We start from the raw sequence: 23,175 nt of genomic DNA, 5'->3' as shown, positions 1-23,175 counted from the left end.
GGCTTGCAGTGCGCACTGTCTTTGATGGGAAATGTGTTCACTATACGGGCTCATAGATGCATTTTATTTTATTTTATACAATTATTATGCCGCATATTAACGGAGGATACTAGTCGGGCGAATGAGTTTCATCAAAAACGACATTGATAGGCAATTGCAAAATGGACATACCGAATGTAATCAAATACTAGAGCCAGTCAAAAGTCAGACTGGGAATACGAATCGAGACGCTGTCGACGTTTGAATCACCCAATAAAATCAACATCGTGTGCTATAGAGAAGACGGCGTGTCGTATAATGCTCTATTCATGTTATAGCTCCATCTTCTACAGCCTGACTTTCCATCATTTCGAAGTAGCCCAGGCCGACGGCAAATGTATTCATTGTTTCTCTCCCCAAAATTCGTCGCTGCCGTCGCCCATGCAGTCATCGTCGTCGTCCTTGGCGGGGACAAGTTCGTCTAGATAGTGCCCAGCACACCCGTCATCAGGTCCTCATCTTCTATATTCACATCGAAGCCGACTCCCGCATCGGCCATGTCCTTCTCCATTCGCTTCTGTTCACGCACTACGTGTCGTGCGTAGTCCTTTGTAGAACTCAGCCGCTCATTTGTCGCTCGATACTGCTTTGTCAGCGCCTCGATGCTGCTGTGGCTACGGGCCACTTCGGCTGCAAATTCGGCTTCTGTCATCAAGTCATGTTCTTCGTGAAACGTCAGGTAGCTCTCCTCGGCTGTAGGCCCAACCTGGAGTTGGCCCTTGAGCATGCCAGATTCAATCATGTCGCTGACCAGCGCAAGGACCTCGTCGTCGCTCTGTAAAGTCTCGGCCGTATGGGCGCTCAAGGTCGTCTGTCGAATTTGAGCAATGGAGACTTGGCGATATATCCGGCGAAGGTTGATAATCTGCCACTTCTGGTATGAGGATATCACTTCTTCAAGCAGAGTTAGGTTCTTGTCCTCTTCCCAAGTGGCTTGTCCTTTGACGGCTTCCTCTTTCAGAGCTGATGCATTTTCCGTGGTGAATAACGAGGCCAGATTACTGTAAGGCTCGCTTAACCCGTTGAAAGTAAACTTCGTCACACTGGTAATGTAGTGAGGGAAGCTGGGAGGCCGTCCGTCTTTGAGCAGCCCTACCAATATCCATTTTTTGTAGCTCTCTGACATAATTTTACTAACGCCTTTATCCTTGGTCGGATGTCCAATTACTTTTTCTAATGCTGCCTGTGATTTGCGCCAGTCTCTTCTTGATAGATATGACATGGCCTGAACAAAGTGATATTCGAGTATCGAAGTGCTCTTGATGGCATCTGTAAGGCCAGCCAGGGACATGTAGGCATAGGGCTCGAGCTCTGTATCGCATAATCTCTTTGTGTCTTCGAAGCGTGTGTTTCGTGGATAGAAAAGAATGTCGGCATCAAGGACTTTGAGAGCAGGCTCTATACAGTTTGCATCGTACGCCAGTTTCGCCATGACTAGGTGCGTCGACGTAAACGTGGATCCGCTCGGATCGATTCGAAGGATTGCGTTTGCAAGCAGCTCTACTGCAACCGTGGGCTACCACATACGGCGCATCATCGTTAGCAGCTGATATCTTATCGGGTGGACATGTCATTGACGGGTAGGGCCGCTGCGTACCGAAAACAAGCCGCTGAGATCTTCCAGCAGGGCTCGGAACAGAGACCCGACATATCTAATCTGGATTGGATCAAACTTGAACAGAAATTGGAGAGTACTGTCTAGTAAAAGTTGGCGGGAAACAGATGGTGGAATGGAGCCGCGGAGAAGAACATCGATGATCGCGAGGTATCCGATAGAGTTGGTAGCGGGGTCAACAAGCTGTACCGTCCGTCAGCATTCAAGGCTTAAGATGGGAGGCAGCAGCTGAAAAAAGAAGAACAAAGCGGAAGTACCTGGAGAGACTGGACTGGATCACGCAGGATTGTGGTGCGTATGCCAGCAGGTAGCCTTGTTGTCACGGATGCGGCATAGGTTTTGGCGGCGGCATCGTAGGCCTTGGAAGTCGAACTTGTGATGGCCGGAGCCAAGTCGTCGAAGAAGAGTTTGGCGTCGTCCATGGTGGGTGGGCTTCACAGATGCCGTGAAGCTATAGCAGAAGGCGGGATAGAGGAGGAGGGAATTGGGCAGGATGAGGGCATGCAGGCCGCAGAATATATACGGGCCGTTGTGAGCTTGGTCTGGCTAGGTGCCTATTTGCCGATCGTCATGCTCAGAGGGAACTGGGCCTTGATATCCAGTAGGATGTTGTCGTGCGCCGTCGAGGTCTTTGTCGGAAGTTATGCTGCTCTGGGGGGTTTCGACTTCTATAAAGATCAAAGGGGAGTCCTAGTAGCGGTAAATATTTTCATAAGCAGGCAGGGAAGATGCTGAAGGCTGGATGTTGAATGTCGTTCAAGCTTCACGAAGCTGCCGCGATAGTGGGGGAGGATTGATGGAGCGCTAAGCCAGAGTTTAGCCGTGCCTGTAGCCTTAGTGCGATGGGCCTCGCTTCCCCACTACGAGTTATCGCGGGGCTGCTTCTGAGGCCGCTGAAGCCTCTAAAGAGGCCTGAAGTTGGAAATGGCTGAAGGCATATGTTTTAGGAGCGTCTGTAATCACAAAGGGCTAAATAAAGGTTCATGTTATCTTTGTGTCACCATTCTGATTTTTTTGGTTCTTTGCTGCATTCAGTTTCTCCCGTAGCATATACATGTATTGGTGTCCAAATACCTACTTCATGGAGCAATAGGCACAGCTGAGGTTATCATTTTTAGCATGATCAAGAGCATTGGACGATTCTCCCAATAAAATTCGGCTTAAGGAAATATTTCCTTTCCAATATCTGAACCAAATTCCTGCCTTAGAAGACGGACAAAGCGATAGGCAACGAAATATCTTGCGCTGCCAGGCCGCCCATCGCCTCCGTAAACTCCATCATCATCACCCAAAAGCTCCCACGGGCAAAGGAACCTGGATGACGACGATGAGTTTAGCTTTGACATTTCCCTCAAAATTCTTACCATGCCCTCGCGCTGCTGAACTGCTTCTTGCACACTCTTGCTACCGCATAAAGGGATTTGTCTGGCAAACTCGAGTGCTAATGCCGCAATTCCTGCAGCCAGGGGACACGCAAAGGAGCTTCCATCCATTGATTCGCCTGAAATAGCACTCTTTATACCTAGGCCCGGGGCTGAGAATCTCTCGATGCGCCCTTGGATGATATCCTCAATGGCAAAGCCCGCCAACTGCCCGGTGTCTTCTGCAGCGTCTACACAGATTACTTCTTGCGCGCGACCTGGGTAGAGAATGCTGTTTGTTTCGGTAAATCCGTAATTTGTCGTCGAGGCAAACATGAGGACGCCGTGCTGTTTAGCAAAAGAAAGAGCCTCGCTAATGCGCTTATTGACGTGCGTCCAGCCGAACGACATGGTGATGATATCAACTCCCCAGCCTGTCGGATCAGCTGCGTATTCAATTGCCTTTGCTGCGGCTTCAGCGTCAACGGCAGATTCGCCAAATGAATTCAGCTTGGTGACTTGAGCAACGTATACATGTGCTGTTGGACACGCTTTGAGCACCAACTGAGCAACTGTCGTGCCATGATCAGTGTCGGCAGCATTCTGTTGCCCGCCCGCAAAGTTCTCTCTGGCTTTGATTCGCATTCTGAATGGCTTTAGATGTTTTGGAGAAATGTCTGAATCGAGGACTGCGATTTTGACAGGCTCGTACGCTGGGCCCCCGGTGCCGTTTGTGCCAAAGAATTGTTCGTCTTTGCCATACATGAACTTGTGTGTTTTATTCTGAAGATGTGTTTGCCAAAGGCCTGCTTGGCTCTGTCTATGCTAATGTTAGATCTCCAAATCTTTCTAGTAGTGTATTACGGGGCATACTGTTTAGATCCTAAAGATGGTTCATGGCTCTGTCCTAATAATGGCGCAAAAGACGTATCTCCCCGAGTTATATCATTGGCGTGGGTTGTTGTGGATCTATGCTGTAGTCTCTCTTCAGCCGGTAAAGGGCGTTGATTTGCTCTTCTTTCAGATGATTCGACCCCTTGAAGAGGGCCGGGCGTTGGGGTGGCTTTCGGCGCCCAGCTTCTTGGAATTTCATCTCTGCGTGAGAAAGCAGCGTTATACTGCGAGTGAGATGGATTTGTTATTGGTGTATAGCTCCTTGGTGTCTCATCTCGGCATGAGAAAGCCGCAACGTACTGTGAGCCGCTAGAGTTGGTTATCGTCGCCGAGTTTGCTTGGCCACTCCATCTTCCATTTATGAGCGAGTAAAAACGATGGCGATTCCATTCGTCCAACTCGTTTTCTGCATCGGACTCCAATATCTCTTGAATATCCTCATCTACTGAAGTAGCCAACTCAAGCTTTCCGTTCTCAAGTAAGATATCGGCAAAGCTATTCATCAAGTTCAGTTCATCCGCTGTCTCTAATTGGCTTTTCACCGAAGGATATAGTACCCCCCCAGTCATCAATCAGGCGATCAATATCACCATCAAATTCCTCAATAGACGCATAGAGCTGGTTTATGTTGTCGGAAGAGCTAGTGTTATACATCAGAGCACTACTTACCTATGCGGCGGTTGCATACAAATATGAAGGCTTGGAAGTAAGCTGACTTCCAATGGTACGGTCAAGAAGTTTATCAAATGATTCAAGTTTCCAATTTTTTTCCTCTAGCATCTTTAGCCATTACTAGTGACCTGAGAAGATGCGCGATTAATCCCCCATGTGTGTGTGTCCCGATGCAATACAAGACGCTGTGGCTCGCTAGGTGGCCAATAGATTCTGCATTAAAAGGCAATATCACACCGAAAGGAATCACCATGCATGGGGGCCCCTGGAGATCTGGGACGTGGACTCATTCTATTGGATATCGTAGTAAAATCGAGGCTGTATGACGACTATCGATGGTGTGAATGTATCAGCTTCCCTAAAGTACCGAGGCACGGCATGGGTTTAGATTGGCCCTCATGTCCTTAGGCCGAGAATTACAAAGTGTGCGAGCTTCCAAATGATCGACAGCCTCACATCCTCAGGATTACGCTATAACCTAGTATAACCTGGTACTTCCAGTGTGAAACAAACGTGGGGGCCATTTGATTGAGAGCGCATGGCCACCCACCATAGAAGCATCAGGCTTTATTTGCCTTATAGACGCCTTTGAACATCGATTTTGAGGGGTAATCCAAAGCCATCTTCACTTATACCTTGCATCAACTCAGCTGCCATTTTGTTGTCACGATGGATTTGTCTTCGGCCCGAGTCAAGTCATACTTCCTTTCACCCATAACAACGATTCCTCCGGAAGGACCAATAAGGCTTGGAAGCATAATTGAGGATCCAAGTTATGTTCAAGAGCCTATAAACAATCCACCCGTCTCTCCAGGTTCCGCCGGGGAAAAAGTATACTTGCACAATGCTGCTAATAGCGCCGTCACATTGAACGCTTCCAAAAGCTTTGCCCTCGGACTCTTCGTAAAGTTTCAGCAACTCCTTCAAAGCAAAATTGGAGGAAAAGCGTCGTCCGCCGTCGAAGAGACATGGTCCTTCAGTAACTTACAGACACAATGGTTCAAACCAAGCGATGACTACATAAAGCAGAGTTTGCAGCAAATGGAGGTGCAAGAGTTCATCGCCCAAAATTATTCTTGGCTGAGGCGAACCAAGCTCTACATGGTGACTGGTGTCATGATTGCAGAAGGCGCTTCCTCAGCTATCAGAGTCGCAAAGCAGAACGAGCTTCATCTCAGCCTAGGCGTCGATGCTCCATTGCCGCAAGTCCCAATCGCGGTCCGTCCTCAATTAGACCTTGAAGGCGCATCAGGCGTAACGAAATCTCAAGGGAAATCAGACACTGTCGTTTTTGCATTCCAACTTCGGCGAATCAAGATCTCCCCCGCTGGTGATGTCACACACGCGCAGTATACTGATGGAAGTTTGTTATCTGTTCATAAAGATGCAAGCTCGGACAAAAAGAGTTATCAGATTGTTGTGGATGGGATCGACGAGGATGATGTTAATCCTGTCGAATTTGGATTGGAAGGTTCGTCGCTTGATGTGGATGACGCTATGGAAGAGAGTGGCTGATTCAGAAATGCTGCCATTACTATTACTTTTATATATAATAATCAAACAAGCTTTATATATGGATTGGCTGCTTCATTGAGTGAGACGAAACATCTGCCTAGCATATTTGGAAATCTACCTTCATCGCATCCACCACTTCGCTGCTGATCATCGCTTCGCCATCCATAACACCATGCACATATGCTTCTCCAATCAGCTTATAAAGCCCCAAGTCTTCTATAAGCCTTAGGATGACAGGAACTGTACAGCCAAACAGAATGCACACCAAATCACCGTCCTCGGCTTCTTTAGATGCGAGTCCAAAGAGACTTTTAGGCCCTGATGCTGACCCGAGGCTAATGTCTTTGCGGAAAATGATCATTGCCTGCTTGGTCTCTGGCGTAAGAACTTGGACGTTGGATAAACGGCTGACATTGGCCTCGGCTTCAAACAATCTTCTGTTCCAAACCACAGCTTCAACGCGGTGAAAGTATTCCGTCGTCATCTCTGAAATCTTTCGGTTCGGAGGCGTGACCGAATGGATATTGCCCTCGTTGTCAGATACACGAGGGTCAACCAGCCCGTGCAAGCATGCCCGCTGATACCACGATGGCGGTTTCCCACCGCCAGCAGCGCGATCAGCCACCAACAGTCGCCAGAGCGTGTCTGGGACTTTGTTCTGTTTCTCTCCAGCCCTCCAGCCTAGCCGAGTAACCCACTCGCCAGGGATGATGCCGCCTCGCATAACATCGGACTGGTATTTGATCTTGCCAAGCACGATTCCACCGGCTTTAATCACGCCGCTGAGTTGATACTTTCTCTCTACATCCGATGACACAACCCGGATAGAGCTTTGACGGGACTTGATGTTTCCAGAGATACTGACTCGAGGAGATCGTGGGATTTCAACTTTTAAAGCCGGACTTATGCCAGTTGTCCCCCCCGCGGGGTCGCTAACTGTGACGGCGGGTGCTACACCGACTCTCTTGGTTTCTGAAAGCGAAGAAGCCTCTACTGCCGTTGGAGATGGCGGAGTCGACAAACTATTTGCGGTGCTGATTTGTAAATCTGGAAATGGTTCAATCAAGGCTAGGATAGAAATATCTAGTGTCAGCTCTCAGCAGTTTCCCTGAAGGACATCTTGTTTTCACTTACGTGAGCAGTTTTCCACCGGAGATAGTACCGTGATGGGACGAGGTGAGGGAAAAGACTGCAGAGGAAATTGCGTCCGAAGGCTATGGGCTCTGTTCCTATTCATGCTCTTTCTTAGAGATGGACCTTCGGCGGATTGGAGGAATGGATCCAAAGCCATGGAAAAGTCATCAGCCAAGTAGGATCCGCAAGCCCTATATCGCTTCCGTCGGTCATGAGGAAGATATGCAACAAAATTATCACCATTCTGCCGCCCTTTCGAGGAATTCGGCCCGCCAAACGGTGCGTTGTATATGTTTGAGATCCACGAAGGCATGGGAACCTTCTCTGAAAACTCGTCATCGGTGACATTGGGTGCCCAGTGCCGGCAGATGATGTCTAGGCTTTTCGATTTACAGATTGAACGAGTGACAAATGCGATGAAAACATCTCGTGTGCTGATGGCGTAATTTGGTTTCAACGCGATTTTCCTTTTCAACTCGCGTAATTGATCTTGGCTTAATGGCATCTCGTGGTCATTTCTCCAGTTACTCTCGAGTTGCTCGGAATGGATTTCGGTCCAGGGCTCATCTTCGCCGGGAGGGTCATTAGCCAGCGATAAGACTGAGTAGATGGTGTCTCGAGGCGACGTCGCTTGGAAACCAAGAAGGGTTGAGACCAAAGTTTCGAGATCTAGTAGTTTGGCCAACACGTCTCCCGTGTACGACTTGTGGCAAATATTGTCCAGGCATTGTATGAGTATTGAAGCGCTTGTAGTTTCAACGTCTTCAAATATTTCTTCATCAAACCTGGTTCTCAAAACATGAATCTTTTCTAGCAAAAGCGAGACAGCATCGGCAAAATCGTCCCAATGGACAACCTGGTCGGCGCAATGCAGCGATGCGCTCTTTGAAAGAGCGACTTCCTGAATGATCCACCGTCGACTAAACCAAGGGGCCTTCATAACCTCAATGAGTTGAATCCAATTTTCCTTTGTCTCAGAGCTTTTGACTTTTGTATCGAATTTTTTAAAATTCATAATGTCTCTGACGAGGCCAAAGGCACCATCTGCATGCGCAATGCCGTCGCCCAGCCAGATGCAGACATGGGATGCATAGTTGTAGATTTGGGCCATCATGGCCAATTGCTCTTCTTTTTCTCTGTGCCCCGACTCAGACTGGTCAATGCATATTGCATCTACCCAGATGTTGATGGGGCTATCAGTCATTTTCCGCAGCCTCATGAGTGCTCGATTCAGGTTACTTCGAATATAAAAAGGCGCACCCCAGCCTTTGAAGACCGCAGCCTGGACTACCGTCTTCATGCTTACTGCTTGAGGTAGCGCTGCGTCCAGGTCGCGTATCATAATCTTATCCAAGGGCTTTTCTTTGGGATTCCCCCATGTGTAAGACAGCGCCTCGTATCCATTACGCACATCTTCTAGTTTGCGTTTGAAAAGGGTAGCTTTTAGGGGCTCGTCGTCTTTCCCTGGCTGTACGCTCAGAATCCGAATCTCTCCCGTTCCAAGCTTGCTGTAGTGAAACTGCGGCCCTATCTGCAGCTCTTTTCTTGACGTGATGAGGGCACCTTTTGCTTTGCGCCACAAGTCTTTGGGCTTCTGGCGGATGCCAAAGTGAGCATCTTGCCGCTGCACGCGAATACCTGGAGGCGGTAGTCGTTTGTGTTTGAGGTCCCATTCCAATGTGCCTTCGCTGTAAATCGCCGCGGTCCGATTCTCTCCTTGCGGCGAGTTATTTAGTACCAGAGCCATGGAAGAGAGTCGGTAATTATTACGGTTGTGCTCACAGAGCTGAATTCAAGCCGACTGTAAGAAGTATATATCAGAGCAAATGTTGTTAAGATTGCATGCAAGATACTGGGCGATCAAGAGAACTTCAAGTCCTACCTATTTATACATGGGATTACCCCAGAACAAGATGAACACCCCTGCAAATATGATGCTTGTACAGGTTCTAGTATAGCTAGCTGGTAATAGGCCTATGTCAAGGATATGCGAAGGATGCGCAGTTGGGGGCCATTTTCGGTGACACTTACACTGAAATGGGTGTGGGGAGGAGTGCACTTACTAGGTGCGACAGAAAAGACGCCGTATGCAGGCAAATAATTGACGCAAGCTGGACATGCTTGTTTTGACCTGCCTGGGCTACAGTCTGTCGTTACCTTGAAAGTAGTTAATGAAGCAGAAGATGTATAGCCTCCCTGTCTCACGCGACATATCATTTCAGCTGCTTCTATTTATAGTTCATATCTAGTATTGTCTCACTTTCTTCCGAGTGAAGCCCAGGCCACACTCCCTATACATGTTGGCCATCGTTCAAAGACGTATCATTGGGATTGGAAATGCAGGAGGGCAGCGATAGTCTGCAATATCCCCAGAACCCCCGATATCCGTCGTTGAACAGTCGACCATTCAGTACATCCCAACTTTGAAGAGGCGGGTATTTTACCCGAACCCTCTTATCTAAGTTGATTTGAATAGAGTTTTGCCAGCTTCTGATAACCATCTTTTGCAGGAGCTCGGTGTTTTGGTGAGCTATGAATTGCGAAGCGCCCATTGAGACGCGAGGCATTGCTGGGAAGTGGCAGAGAAAGTAAGACCCATGGCTCAATCAGAGATTCGATCCATATTGCCTCTGCTTCACGCACAAATTTCTATCGGCCAAATCGTTGTTGTAGGTAGTATAGTCAATTAGTAAAAGGCAGCATTCGTCGAAGCCTCCTAGAGACCCAGCGCCTTGCGCGGTCACGTCAAGCTGTCGTCCTTTTAATCCCATTCATCTTTCTGTATGAACAGATGGCACAAGATATTGACAGTGTCGGAACTCTAAAAGATCTTTGGCACGGATGGAACAGTATCGCACACGAAGTATCCGAATTCTCGTCAAATATCCAGGCGAATATAGCTAGGTCTGTCGAAGCTTTCAGAATCTCCTTTTGCAGTCGCAAAAATGCTTTCTCTCCCTATCCGTAAAGAAGAGGCATATTGATGCCAAAAATTCTAAGAAGTGAATAGGCTCTGTCTTCGGTACGGGTGGTGTGTCGAGATGCTACCCAGGACATCGTTTTGCCGACCAAGACGCTTTCCAGTGACGCTTCTCCTGTCAAAATATCCTCGCCGATAAATGTTAAGCGTGGCAGTACTCTTTTCATATCATGTTTGGAAGATTTGAAAGTGCCACATGAACATTGAATTGATCACCTCACTTGACCCAGTAGAGGACACCAGACTTTAATAAAGAGCTTCAATCGCTATATTGTTACTTCCAGAACAATGCGGCCAAGTCATGCTATAATTGGCAGATGTAATCCTTCGCAGAGGACTAACCTCGCCCGTACTTGGCCATATGCATGGCTGCCGCTCGAATTGCGGAGCTGAGAGAACATATCCTGCCTCTTCCGTCTCATGGTGTATTTCATTCAGGGGATTTTAGATTGCGTTAGATTATCTCCAAGGTGATTATCTATTGTCGGAGCATGTAATTAGCACATTGCATGTTACTCACTGATCGTGTAAGAAGCTGGCCACCCATTGTACGACCTTATGGCGTCAACACAAGGACCAGCCTTTCGGGTCCTTACATATCTCCTTGATTCCCTCACAGTAAAGGGAAAATTTGTACACGGGTCGGAATACGCCGAAGCCGAAATACTTCAAGGCAGTAAAATAAGGGGAAATAGAACTAGCAGTGTGTCACCAAGTGGGCGGGATGAGATAGTCCTTCCACCGCTCTGTATCAGCCTCCTTGAAAGTATCAATGGTGCCTTCTACCCCTTGTGGCCCAACCGACCAGATACCTTGGTCAACAAGCCTGAACCAACACTCAAGCAAGCGTTCCAGCCGCTGAGCCCGGTAGTAGTCACCACCAAAAGGTTTGTATCCGTGTTGGAAAAGCTCCGTACCCTTATTCCTTTCAATAGTTGATCCATCGCTTTTCCGCGCGCCTAAATGGTCACCCCAGTCACCCCTGAAGCCGTACGGAAGCAACATCCGAAATCCTTCCTCGGCATAATCGTAATTACCCCTATCAACTGGTTCGGTGTACACACCAGCAAGAACACGAGACGGCACTGAGTCATCAATGCCGGTGGAAAACAGATATGGCGATCCCGCCAAGTCAACCTCCTCACCGCCGGCAGCAGGGAAAATGCAAACAGAAGGTATGGTGTGACAGCCGCGAGACAATTTCGAAAAGGGTTGCACGGCGGCAAAGGCAGACGTGTCCGCCGGAGGCAGCAAAAGGCCGGGAGCAATGAAGTTAAACAGAGGCCGCCGAGCAGCGGTGAGAAACGAGCGCGAAAAGCAGTCTTGAGGCACAGAGGCTCCATCCAGGACGGCGGGTGTCAGCAGAGGCCCTGGATCTGCGGCTGGCGGAGGCTGTGGTGGCATCCGCGCCTCGATGGCCTCGCACAGGCGGTTCCACGCGCTGATGCAAGACGTAACTTGGGCTTCGCCGTAGGGCCGCCACTCCCAGGGGCCAATCTTCTCGCTGTCATACAGGGCCGGCTCGTCCCTGGGCGACGCTGCGACCTTGCCAAGGTGAATCAGGCCGATCCAGTTGGACAGCACCGTCTCGAGCGGATGCCAGAGCTCTCGGTGGGCCTCCACGGGTAACGCAAAGCCGAGGTCGTCCATGTGCATGAAGACGGCAGCCCGGTGGTGGCGTTGGTGGTAGAGCAGGCCGCCGCCAGATTCACCGCCCTGACCGATGTTGGGGAAGTACAAGCACACCAGGCTGTCTTCTGGCTGGTCGAACAAGTCGGTCAGGGCTTCGTCGATGAGTGAGCCTGGGTCGGAGAGCCCGCCGGCCCAGAAGAAGAATGGCAGCCACTCGGTAGCATCGGGAGGCAACTTGGCGGTATCAAGGAACATCGCCAGAGAAACGCTGAGCCGCGTACGAATAAGCTCGGCCGCAGTACCGTGAACGGTGAAGAAGGTGTTGGAATTATTTCTCAGACTGCCCAACGAACGGCCTTCAGCCAGCCAGGCGTACTGTAACAAGTAATTGTGCAGAGCTGCGCATCGTTCATGGTCCATGCCTGATATACCATCGCGAGCTGGATTACCCGCTGTGACAAGCCGGTTGCTCACATCCGGGAGTTGTGAAAGGTCCATGATTCTCAAGCGGCTTGATCATAGGCTGAGAGATGAGAAAGCTGGGAGAAAACGGTCCACGCTCTTCCAAGACTGTCCTCTATGAGATCTGTGGATATTGCTAGATTCTTGGCTTCTGAAGATGGCTGCCCCTGAACGATGGCCACCACTTGGTCTTTGGTCGCTAGGGCTTCATAGCGGAAATAGGGTAGTGAATCCCTCGGTTCGGCTTCAGAGGGGCATTTTAATTCTTTGTTAGGCTACAGCAAAGCCATGATAATCGTTACAGTGATTTCGAGTAGTCTATCAAACAGGACAAGTCCAGCTAGGCAGCCATGAGCCAGCTTAGTCATCTAGCAATCTAGAAGTAAGTCTTGCAGGCAGGCTCTATAATTATGATTTCGGCGTACTTGCTATCACAATTAGATCGCTCGTATAGCTCAGTTGGTTAGAGCTTCGTACTAATATTTCGAGTCCAACGACTCCAATGTTGGTAATGCGGAGGTCGCAGGTTCAAGCCCTGCTATGAGCATTCTATTTTTCTTTTTGCGCGCACTCACTATCTTTAACTCGTTCTTTTTTTGTCCTTCTCAGCAGCCTGTTTTGTCTTCTTCATCAAATGTTCAACACATATATACTTTTCGCTTGGAATATGCAACTTCATAACATGCCATCAAAATCACAAAAGAAAGAAAGAAATCTGGTATAGCCTCTACTACTAATCTACATAGATACTAAGACTTTCTCTCAAAACCTGCCCAATTATCCGATACCAAACATGAACTTTCGAATACCAAACTTGTGCTGTCTACCTACCCCTTCTATTTGTCTTCCATCTCCTTATAACATAAACACTTTGCACTCAACGATACTCCAAAGCAAAAATTGATGCGGCCTCGCGATCCTACGCGTGTATTCCAAAAGCCCTTCCCGCTGGGCTGTCTTTCGACGCCGCCCCCTTCGGACGCGCAATAGGGCCCCAAGAAAATGGAACCGGGCGGACATCTATCATTTGAGATGAGCGGATAGCATCTGCAAGAGTCTATGAATCAGTATCAAAGCCAGAATGTTTACTCCCCCAAGTCTCGCTCCTGAACATACCAAACTTGTTGCTGTTATCTTGCGACATCGCCATTAATGAGTCCACCGTTCCGGGGATCCTACCCAGCGCAACATTCTGCCAAGCAAAATCCGAGCTTCGAGACGACGAAGTCGTAGGTGAGGCCTCACAACTGGAACTGGAACTCTCACGGGCCGTTCTCATGGCCGACTCCTCCTGCTGCTTCTTGAACCAACTGGGGAGGCCTTGGAAAAGCCCAAGGGTTCTCTGGGTTTCTTCGTCCAGGGGCATCTCATGCTTGAACTTGCATCCTGTCTGGGTAAAGGCACATCTGCCCTCGTGGATCCACATGTCGCAGTATACCTTGTTCCTCTTGTGCACATTTGGGTTTGTGGCAACGATGCGGTCGATTTGGTTCTGGAAGAAAGAGATTCGTGAGCTTCACAAACGATATGATTTGGTCAAAATGGATAAGTGATGTTGAAGGAGGAAGAGGATGAGTCAGGGCTTGCTTAAGACATACCTGGACGACTTCTAATGACCGTCGAGGAGTGTGGTATGGAGATGCCTGAGCCTGAAAGCTTCAGCTTCCTCTTCGAAAGAAGAACTTTTTTTTTCTTTTTTGCAACATGAAGAAATTTGCTCACCTTGACTGTCACTGCATAATTCACATCTGCAGTTCCACTGGGCCGAATACCTCGAGGCAATGGCAAGACGATCATTCCTCGCTGCTCCAGCTCCCTAGGCGGGATCTCATTCAAAGACGGCAGCACATCGGCCGGTATAAGCCTGGTCACCTGTCCATCGCCGCGACTCAGGTAATACGCATATCCATCGCTCACGGCTCCTCTTGCGTCGCCTTGCTCCATTGATGCCATGGCGAGACCCAGGCTTGGCTGGGCTCGCTGATGTGCTCGCGTGAAAGGGTTTCCTTCTTGCCCAATAGTACGCCAGTTACTCGAGGCAAGGCCTCGAGATGCAGGAGTAGCTGCTGCGGGACTCATCGACACGATGTTGTTCATTTGCTGCTGGTTAGGATAAACCATTTGCTGCGGCGGCTCCCTAATAGCATCTCTGCCGTCTTGGCCAGATAGTTGGAGGAAATAGCTGCTGAGGGATGGATGTGAGCGGTCAAATCCCAGCTGCCTTTCCATAGCAGGCTCGGCAGAGCACTGTCGAAGATGGGATGTAAATGCTGACGTCTCAGAGGGCCATGGCATGTGGGATATGCTTCCCTGTCTCGAGACGAGTCCACTGGAGCGATCCATTGCTATAATAATTGAATAGCAGAGGAAACAAGAAGATTGGGCGAGAAGATTGAGGAATAGATTGATGAGAGGCAATGGTAGTAGATAGTATAACGCAAAAAGGGGTTCTGATGGCGATTGACAGGAGAGCAGTGCTGGATGGACAACAATACCCAGAGTCTTCAACACTAAAGGAAAGGGAGTTTTGTATCAATGACAGTGAGGAGGAAAGAAGAGGAAGGAGAGGAAGATGAAAGAAGATTTTATCTCAACAGCCCAGTCCCAGCCATCAAAGCTATTCGCCTCATCCGTTTGTATCTTACCCCTGTCCAGAGATCAAGTCAGGGCTCGGCTACCTGCAGCGAATTCACCACCATCCGCTGGTATCTGCCCCGTGCCTGATGGAAATAGTACCGGCAATTTTATCTAGTCAGGTTCTTTAATTTTCCTATTGGCAAGCTTTGCTTTTCCCCCTTCTTGCCTGCTAATGCTGGGTGGCCGCCCACCCTGGGGCAATGTCTAAGATGCTAAATGCTAAAACTATATACATGTACACGCCTTGGTGGCATCAGGATATTCACTCTTGTTTTCCAATCTAGAAAACAATACCGTCATTAAAATCATTTCTCTCTTCTTCTCATGCTTACTAGCGGTGAGTGAGCATTTCAACTCTGCGCAATCCCGCCTTGTATCCGCACCTCTTCTAATCTGTGAAACAATGCAGCAATGTGTCGCTCTTTCATTGACACATTGCCCTGGGTGTGTGCAACGTAATCCAAGGCCACACGGACTTGCGCCTCAGAGGTGAGGCGAGACACATATTCAAACCCAGTGGGCGCTTGCGTTTGCGTTTGCGCTTGCGCTTGGATGGGGGGTCCTCGACCGCGATAAGCGATATACTGCTCGTAGTGTTGGCGAGTTTGTTGGCGCCTGGCCTCTTCGCCTGTAACTTCACTGCCATTGCCGTAGCCTGTTTTATAAGCCAAGGCAGGGGTAGCAGACTGCTTAATTGCTGGGCCATGCTTTATTGCTGGGCCATTATTTATAACATTGCCGTTGGGGTCGACAAGTGACTTTCGGGGTCTGCCTCTCTTACGAGGGCCCATCTGCATCTGTATAGGCGCACCTACGCCTGGTATTGGCGCCGCTGGTGGCACATTCATGAGCGGCTGGGTAGTCATGAGCGGTTGGGTAGCAAAGGCAAGGCCTCGGCCCTTTTTGGAACCGACTTTTTGCATCGATAAAAATTCGACTTCTCGCTCGGCTAAAGATGTCTTGTTAACTTTACTGTCCGTCATTGTTTTGGAGGGCCACCATTCTTCCCACTTACCTCCTGTTGACGCATCTAAATCTACATCGTCATCAGACTCTTCGGGAGCATTTGCAACATCAAAGTCGTCAGATGAGTCCGAAGAATCAGCACCCACATCGCCAGCCACAAATTGCTCGGTGCCTTTGGCTCCGTAATTCACGGCCTAAGAGTACAATCGTTAGTCGTTAGTTTGTACATCAGTCGCTTGAAGGTTGGTCATCATACCATTCGACGTCTCGCGCCACGCCCTAGGACTTCTTTATTGGCCTCTGCCTCCCGCCTGGCTTCCTCCTCTCTTTCAGCAAGAATTCGGTCCCAGACGCTAGAACTGATAGGTTCTGGTGCTAGTTCTTCGCCAGTATCTGTTCTCTCCTCAAAGCCACCCTTGTCGTTGGCCCATACACGAGCAAAGTTAAACTGGCTTTCGGCAGAGTTGTCATCGTTTGCCGCGGTCTTCTCCATTTGAGAACGATCCAAGAGCTTATCAACAGATGCTGAATCGTATTGGATAGCAGTCTTTTCATATCCTTCGTCAAATAACGCTTGAGCACCATGTTTCAATATCGATTCCAAGTCAGCACCCTCCAGTTCCTCGTCGTCCATACTCTCAATGAGTGCATGATCCAGTGCCATTTTCTTGCGCCCAATTTCCATTATTCGCTCTTCGACCGAATCTTTAGTCATGAGCTGAAAACACAAGACCTTGTTCTTCTGGCCAATACGATGAGCACGAGATAGAGCTTGGATGTCCTGATGGGGATTGAAATCAGGGTCCATTATAATGACAGTATCTGCCGTTGCGAGATTGATTCCAACACCACCAGCTCTGGTCGATAACAAAAAGGCAAACAGTTCAGAGCCTGGCTCGTTAAAGGCGTCAATACGTCGCTGCTTCTCCAAGCTGGAAATTGATCCATCCAGGCGACGATATCCATAACCAACCCCATTAAGAAAATCTTCGATTATGTCAAGTTGTTGCAGGAATTGGCTAAATATCAGGACACGGTGACCCCGTTCCTTTAATTTGGGCAACATGATTTCCAACAGCAGAAGCTTGGCTGATGCCTCTACCAAATTGCGATGAAGTACCATTGGGTCGTGGTGACGCTCCTCAATAGCTTCGGAATACATGAACGGATGGCATAAGCATTTGCGCAGCTGCATCAAGATATTGTTCAAGCTGCCACGATCTTTTGCGTTCATTTTACTGTTTGCAAACACAGCTCGAATGAGCTGGGGATTCTTTGCCATGATACTCTTTGAGAGCTTTTCTTGGATAACCGTCATAGTAACAGGTAGGATAATCTGTGCCATAGGGGGAAGAAACTTGAGGACGCCAAGCTTTGTTCTGCGCAAGAAATACGGCCGGATCTTTTCGTGCAGCTTGGGAAGAGTATCTTTGTCTAGGATTGCATATTCTTCGTCCAGTTTTTCTGCATTTTGTTTTTCGTCGATGAACTGTAAAAGGTTAAACAGCTCTCTTTTGTTATTCTGCAGCGGTGTACCGGTAAGAAGCAGCCGGAAAGGTATTTTCATGGACTTCAAGGCAGTGTAAAGAAGATTTTGATCATTTTTCAGCCGCTGGCCTTCATCCACAACCAGACCCGCCCAATTGGCGGACTTGAAAAGTGATACCGTTCGTGGATCCTGCGCGGAGTCATAAGACATGATGACAACTTGAGCCTTCATTTCGGTATTGCCATTTGGAAACAGCTCATATTTGTAGGCAATATCTTGAGGTTCCCTGCCTCCGTAATAAGCGACGACTCTGACACCTGGGGCCCATTGCTTGAACTCTCGACGCCAGTTGGAGCAGGTGGCATTCGGAACCACGATGAGAAAGGGCCAGCACTTTTACATGTTAGAGAGTCTGAACAAATCAATGCAGCACATACAAAGGCATTCACTTACCCTTGGTGTATCTTGAATTAAGGAAGTTACAAGACCAACAACCTGGACTGTCTTACCCAGTCCCATTTCATCTGCAAGGACAATGCTTCGGCTTTGGTGAAAGTTCTGCAGCAGCCAGTTGAGGCCTTCAATCTGGTAGCCCATGAGCTTTCCTCGTTTAAGGCCAACAGGCTGCGTGTCCACTTCTTTGAATGGGCTATTCTTATACTCTCTGATACGTTCTCTGATCTTTGAAGAAGGCTCGTTACGAAAGTGTTTGCCCTCTATGTATCCGCGATATGCTTCTACAAAGGCGCTGTAAAGCCGAGGTTTATCTTGACTAGGCGGAGAATCCCATACAACATCATCATAGCCAAGGCCGTGGAACTTGACTAGTATACTCTTGACTTGAGAGATATTGGCAAGATCCTCTTCTTTTGATCTGTTTCGAGAACCCGAGCTGGCTAATTTGACGTCGAAAATGAGATCGGGAGTGATGAATTCGTCTGGAATAGCTTCATCACTGCTAAATTTAAGAAGATTCTGCTCAGCTGCGCGTTTTGCAAACGAGGTCCGCATAGTGCCGGCGGCAACACCAAATAACCATGATCCAGAGACCCATGAGCAATGCGCAAATGAAGCCTCGTGCCACTTGACAAGATATTCTCTCTGATCTTCACTGACATCTTCGTATGCAGGGAGGGGCGTTTGCTGAGTGTAAGGTCGCCATGCCACCAGGCGATGTATTTTGCTCTCAACAGAGCTGCAATCATTGCACTGCCAATCAGGGGAGTAATCCTTTAGGCGCTCGGGTTTAATATCGGTTCCAACAGAGTCGTCTCCAGAGGATTGCAGATGCTCTTGATGCCAGCCTCGATGACAAGTAGTGCACCGAAAAAGAACATTATCAGAGTTATTGATAAGTTCAGGAGAGACGGGGGGTAACTGGGTCGATACCGCCATTCTCTTCACGAAGTTTTTCTTCTTGCCGAGCGGTCTTTTTCTGTGAGAATGGCGCGCAGGCTCGACCATCCTTTTTGCAGCTCTGGCACGCGCTGTGCCTGGGCGCACTGCGATCCTTCTTCAAATGAGTGTTAAGACAGAATCTGCATTGTAGCACAAAGTCATCGTCTCCGATTTTGGTAGCCATATGCTCACGGTTGCTCCGGTATCCAATGCAATTCTTGTGGTACGTTAAAGAGCATCCTTGGCAATGCAGCAGCTGGCCCCGCTGCTTCGAGCCTCCGCAGGTATGGCATTGCTGCATATGTGCAGAACCGAAATCAGAGTCTGGAGATATTGGCTGGAAAACCTCTCTGACGGAGATAATCTTTGGTGCAGCGGCTGCTTTGTCATCAATCACATAAAACGAGTCGTCGTCCATGAAAGCGTCGTCATCCATGCTCGTCTGGTTCCTTGTGGCTCTCGCAGACCGCCGAGGCTGCTCAAATTCAATATCAGAATCATCCAATACTTTGCGAGACAATATGGCGCTTCTTTCATTTTGCTTCTTGATCCGGCGAGAACGCTTTGCAGATCGATTGTTGGGACGGCCCTTTTTTGTTGCGAGGTCAGATACAATAGGCATGAAGTTGTCAGTTTCCTCTGATGTTTGGCGAGATTCAAGTGCCAGTTCGTCTTGGTCCTGATCCAGGATGCTTGAATTCAAAGACATGTTGGTCAGTTTCAGCTGTGTTGATTTCCGCTGTCGGAGGCGGCGCGATGGCTGGTTAGCTTCGATTGACCCGTCCTCATCCTCGCCCTCGGATTCAAATGAGCCGCCAGCATAGCTTGGCCGATTGCTCTCTTGCCGCGAGCGCAGCGTGCGACTGCGATGTAACGTGGGCTCATCATCGGAAATTTCATCGTCGTTTTCTACTTCTGATGCTTTGGCGTCAGAGGCGGCATCATTCAGTTCGGAATCCCATTCCTCCTCATCAGGGACGTATTTTCGCTTGTTATCAGCGGGGCTCATGTCAGAACCCTCGTGCCAACGCCGTAAGACCTGTTCGCCGTTGATTTGCTGAAGAAGGCCTGTAATGTCGAACTTCAAATGTGTTAATATGAATAGACTATATCAATGAGGATGAAAATAGACATTGTAGAAGTCAAGAAAAACACATGGCGCGGTTGGTGGGTAGCGTTATATGCTGTGGGTCCGGCCCATTTAATGCAGCGATGAAGAGTTGAAGGAAAATGCAGTGTAAGAGAGACAGAGAAACGGCGGTAGTGCTTAGCTTCAACCAGGAGAAGCGCCGGTGAGAAAGTAGTGGTTATTAGGTAGAAGCAGCGCATTGTGAGTGTGGGTCGCGAGCAGGGGAGCATCTCAACCCAAGGGGACTGTAGCTCTGAGAATTCGAGAGCGATACTCAAGGTGTGGATAGACAGATTGCTCTAAACGTACCGTCTGGATTCTGCCGTCTGTAAACTCTAAATCGTACTCGATGTAGTCGTTGCGATATTCGCGACAGGCCGCAAGCCGTTCGACGACCATGCTATGTACTGCCGAGTACTCAATTCGTCTCTCGGCAGAGAGTTCTGGAATCGCGACTTCAATCCGCGTTGCCGGCGCAACATCCACCTGCATTTCGCTACTCGACGTATCTGTATCGGAGTCGATTTGAATTGTAAAATCGGGCGTCGGATCGCGGCTGTCGTCCAAGGGCATCTCGCTAGCCTCAGCCTCAGCCTCATCAATAGCCATCTCTTGTTCTCCATCCAACGCCGCCTTTAGCAGCGCAAGATCGCCCAGGTCGCCCATATCGTAGATCGGAAGGCCTAGTGCGGGAACATCGTCATGGCTCTTCTCCTCGTTCGGCTCAAACAGGTCTTGGAGGACACTTGATTCGTTCATCTAGAGTTTCTGGTTAACAGAAGCTGTTCTGCTGTGTTTTGGGCAACAGGAAGAATGCCAGCGCCCGCTGATAAGACAATCAACGCAAAGTGAAGTGAAAACCCCGTACCTTGTAAACTCAAGCGCCCAGCGCTATCGGTATGCATCTATACAAGCCGATATATACAGAATCGGTGCCATGGAACCAACAGTCGCAAATGTTCAAATGATCTAAACCACACGATTTAGATCGTCCTGCAGCTCTGGAAGGCCTTAGACGCGGGCCGTAGCCACAACGCGGTGGTCTAATCGCTGGAATGGGCTTAGTGAAGGGAACTAGCTGCTTATCAGGGCTCACCGCCTTCCAAGGACCCTGTAATTGTCCCCCACGATCTGCGGCAGAAAAAAAAACATGTCAACCTAGTGAGCTCGTTAGAGTGGTTGGTTTAGCTGCAATACAACTACCACTGCTCAGTTATTATTCTTCTATCCCAATGATGTTGTCTCTTGGGCAACTAAGGCCCAAGGGGCTATCGCGCCAACTATTCCTTTGCATGTACAAGCCCAGTGCTTATGTTTTGCAGACAAGTCGACCTGCAAGCCTCTCTGCTATCCACCGAGGAGTGCGGCGATCCGACAGAGTCCAATTCGGAGGCCGGTCCAGAGATCGAGACTCTTCGTTCAATGGTAGAAGTGGTGGGCTAACTAGAAGGGCGCTCGAAGGTGCAGCTTCACCTCGACAACAGCAGAAATTACGCAAGAAGCTTGGCCGGAAGGAACTCGAGGAAGACGAGGAGGAATCCGGCAAACAGACGAGGCGCAAGCGCTTTCTCAATCCCGAGTTCGAGTATGGGAAGAAAAGCTTGGTTTACCAACTCAAGCATGGAGCGTTAAAGGATCAGGCTGCTGCTCTTGTTCAAGAGCCAGTGCGACCGCTGCCCTTTCAGAGGCTGGAAAACAGCCCCCGGCGCAGAACGGAATCCTCTCGGCCTACAGAGCGTTCTCGGCCTACAGAGCGTTCTCGGCCTACAGAGCGTTCTCGGCCTACAGAGCGTTCTTGGCCTACAGAGCGTTCTCGACCTATAGAGCGTTCTTGGCCCACAGAGCGTTCTCGACCTACAGAGCGTTCTTGGCCTACAGAACGTGCTCGGCCTACAGAGCGTTCGGAACGGCCACGGTCATCTATTCGAAGTCAAGATGATCGCACCAGTGACTTTCATGGAGATGTAGAATCACCGCTGCCTCGTGAGAGGAGAAATCAGATGATGTCCATGAATATCAAGTACACGACCGCCGCCTCGCAATTTCTGTACGGCAAATCCGTCGTGAAAGCCGCACTTGAGCAAGGAAGGCGAAAATTATATAAACTCTTCATATATGGAGGCGAAAACCGAAAGGATTTAAAAGACAATGCAATCATTACTCGATTAGCGGAGAGACGGGGCGTCCCGATCACGATCATCCCAAACGAAGACCAGAGGTTAATGGACAAGATGAGCATGGGTCGGCCGCACAACGGCTTTGTTCTAGAGACGTCGCCGCTACCTCGATTACCGGTGAAATCATTAAGCAGACTCGAAGAAACGCCGGGGAAGCTAGGCTTTCATGTCGAACTAGACTACCAATCAAAGGAAGAGGAATCGATCAACGGGCAAGACACGTTTATACCCCGAAAGAACGACAATGCACCAAAGCCCTTTGTCCTTTTGCTCAATGAGATTCTAGATCCGGGCAACTTGGGGGGCATTCTGCGAACAGCAAGCTACCTTGGTGTCGATGCAGTGGGCATCACAAATCGCAGCTCATCCACCTTGACTCCGGTTGTACTCAAATCTGCGGCCGGTGCTGTGGAAGAGATTACGATATTCAGCGTCGACTCGCCCATTAGCTTTATAGAGGAATCTAAAAAGGCAGGATGGAAGACATACGCTGCCGTCGCACCGCCCGACCCCAAACTCATGCAAAGACACGACAAATTCATCTCCACTGCCAACGTTGAGGCACAACAGCCGCTGGCCAGTCATCCTTGTATACTGGTCTTGGGCAACGAAGGATATGGCCTGTCTAAACCAATCAAGGTAGCAGCCGACTATGAGCTGTCAGTGCCATATTTTGTGCGCAATAGCAGCGTGGACAGCCTGAATGTCAGTGTTGCTGCCGGCTTGTTATGCCACTCCTTTGTGAGGACGCCGTCTATTACAGCGTCAACGCCTACTAAGACTCAGGAAGAGACGCCATCGCATCCCGAGCTGGAAACTGGAAAAGACGAGAAGGAAACTATGTTTTGAAAGGGATATTATATAGAACGAGTATAATGACTGTATATGACATGTATGTATATAGAACTTTCGGCGACCTGTAAGATTACGATGTATCCATAGACGCTACCTGGTCAATTTCAGCTGGTGATGGCAGAGCCACACTAGACACTTGTACACTCTTGGCAGCACCATATCATTAAGATAATAACAAGGCAATACAAGTATATTTCGAAGAGTCTTGATTGTGATATTT

At 49.0% G+C, this 23,175-nt stretch overlaps 9 protein-coding genes and 1 non-coding gene across 10 annotated transcripts; 3 read left to right on the top strand and 7 right to left on the bottom strand.

Annotated features, from left to right (window-relative positions):
- Window positions 1–460: 460 nt before the first annotated feature.
- Window positions 461–2,076, bottom strand: TrAtP1_003344 (uncharacterized protein; the record flags this gene model as incomplete). Its single annotated transcript, XM_014087847.2, has 3 exons — window positions 461–1,555; window positions 1,637–1,837; window positions 1,912–2,076. 3 exons carry the CDS (start codon window positions 2,074–2,076, stop codon window positions 461–463), a joined length of 1,461 nt encoding a protein of 486 aa, XP_013943322.2.
- A 738-nt stretch (window positions 2,077–2,814) lies between these two features.
- On the bottom strand, window positions 2,815–3,780 carry TrAtP1_003343 (uncharacterized protein; the record flags this gene model as incomplete). The annotated part of the gene is made up of 1 exon (XM_014087846.2): window positions 2,815–3,780. The coding sequence occupies one exon, from the start codon at window positions 3,778–3,780 to the stop codon at window positions 2,815–2,817; it is 966 nt and encodes a 321-aa protein (XP_013943321.2).
- Window positions 3,781–5,250: 1,470 nt separating this feature from the next.
- Window positions 5,251–6,096, top strand: TrAtP1_003342 (uncharacterized protein; the record flags this gene model as incomplete). Its single annotated transcript, XM_014087845.2, has 1 exon — window positions 5,251–6,096. One exon carries the CDS (start codon window positions 5,251–5,253, stop codon window positions 6,094–6,096), a length of 846 nt encoding a protein of 281 aa, XP_013943320.2.
- A 97-nt stretch (window positions 6,097–6,193) lies between these two features.
- Window positions 6,194–8,977, bottom strand: TrAtP1_003341 (uncharacterized protein; the record flags this gene model as incomplete). The annotated part of the gene is made up of 2 exons (XM_014087844.2): window positions 6,194–7,164; window positions 7,231–8,977. 2 exons carry the CDS (start codon window positions 8,975–8,977, stop codon window positions 6,194–6,196), a joined length of 2,718 nt encoding a protein of 905 aa, XP_013943319.2.
- Window positions 8,978–9,521: 544 nt separating this feature from the next.
- Window positions 9,522–12,595, bottom strand: TrAtP1_003340 (uncharacterized protein). Its single transcript, XM_014087843.2, has one exon. It carries the CDS (start codon window positions 12,338–12,340, stop codon window positions 10,919–10,921), a length of 1,422 nt encoding a protein of 473 aa, XP_013943318.2. The 5' UTR covers window positions 12,341–12,595; the 3' UTR covers window positions 9,522–10,918.
- A 153-nt stretch (window positions 12,596–12,748) lies between these two features.
- TrAtP1_003339 lies at window positions 12,749–12,851 on the top strand. Its single transcript has one exon. It is a non-coding gene; the product is annotated as a tRNA-Ile (tRNA).
- Window positions 12,852–12,919: 68 nt separating this feature from the next.
- Window positions 12,920–14,647, bottom strand: TrAtP1_003338 (uncharacterized protein; the record flags this gene model as incomplete). Its single annotated transcript, XM_014087842.2, has 4 exons — window positions 12,920–13,351; window positions 13,421–13,796; window positions 13,903–13,953; window positions 14,027–14,647. The coding sequence occupies 4 exons, from the start codon at window positions 14,645–14,647 to the stop codon at window positions 13,224–13,226; spliced, it is 1,176 nt and encodes a 391-aa protein (XP_013943317.2). The 3' UTR covers window positions 12,920–13,223.
- Window positions 14,648–15,291: 644 nt separating this feature from the next.
- Window positions 15,292–18,860, bottom strand: TrAtP1_003337 (uncharacterized protein; the record flags this gene model as incomplete). The annotated part of the gene is made up of 4 exons (XM_014087840.2): window positions 15,292–15,890; window positions 15,957–16,101; window positions 16,164–17,789; window positions 17,850–18,860. The coding sequence occupies 4 exons, from the start codon at window positions 18,858–18,860 to the stop codon at window positions 15,292–15,294; spliced, it is 3,381 nt and encodes a 1,126-aa protein (XP_013943315.2).
- A 1,294-nt stretch (window positions 18,861–20,154) lies between these two features.
- Window positions 20,155–20,682, bottom strand: TrAtP1_003336 (uncharacterized protein; the record flags this gene model as incomplete). The annotated part of the gene is made up of 1 exon (XM_066111839.1): window positions 20,155–20,682. The coding sequence occupies one exon, from the start codon at window positions 20,680–20,682 to the stop codon at window positions 20,155–20,157; it is 528 nt and encodes a 175-aa protein (XP_065967918.1).
- Window positions 20,683–21,091: 409 nt separating this feature from the next.
- Window positions 21,092–23,136, top strand: TrAtP1_003335 (uncharacterized protein). The gene has a single exon (XM_066111838.1). The coding sequence runs from the start codon at window positions 21,156–21,158 to the stop codon at window positions 22,947–22,949; it is 1,794 nt and encodes a 597-aa protein (XP_065967917.1). The 5' UTR covers window positions 21,092–21,155; the 3' UTR covers window positions 22,950–23,136.
- The last annotated feature ends 39 nt before the right edge of the window (window positions 23,137–23,175 follow it).

This window comes from Trichoderma atroviride, chromosome 2, assembly GCF_020647795.1.
Source record: "Trichoderma atroviride chromosome 2, complete sequence".
In the NCBI taxonomy this organism is placed as follows: Eukaryota; Fungi; Ascomycota; class Sordariomycetes; order Hypocreales; family Hypocreaceae; genus Trichoderma; species Trichoderma atroviride.
Note: the sequence above shows the minus strand (reverse complement) of the source record. Positions and strands in the feature narration are given on the sequence as shown.

Coding starts and splice junctions, on each gene's coding strand:
- TrAtP1_003340 (XM_014087843.2), bottom strand. CDS start 12,340: ATGGACCTTTCACAACTCCCGGATGTGAGCAACCGGCTTGTCACAGCG.
- TrAtP1_003335 (XM_066111838.1), top strand. CDS start 21,156: ATGATGTTGTCTCTTGGGCAACTAAGGCCCAAGGGGCTATCGCGCCAA.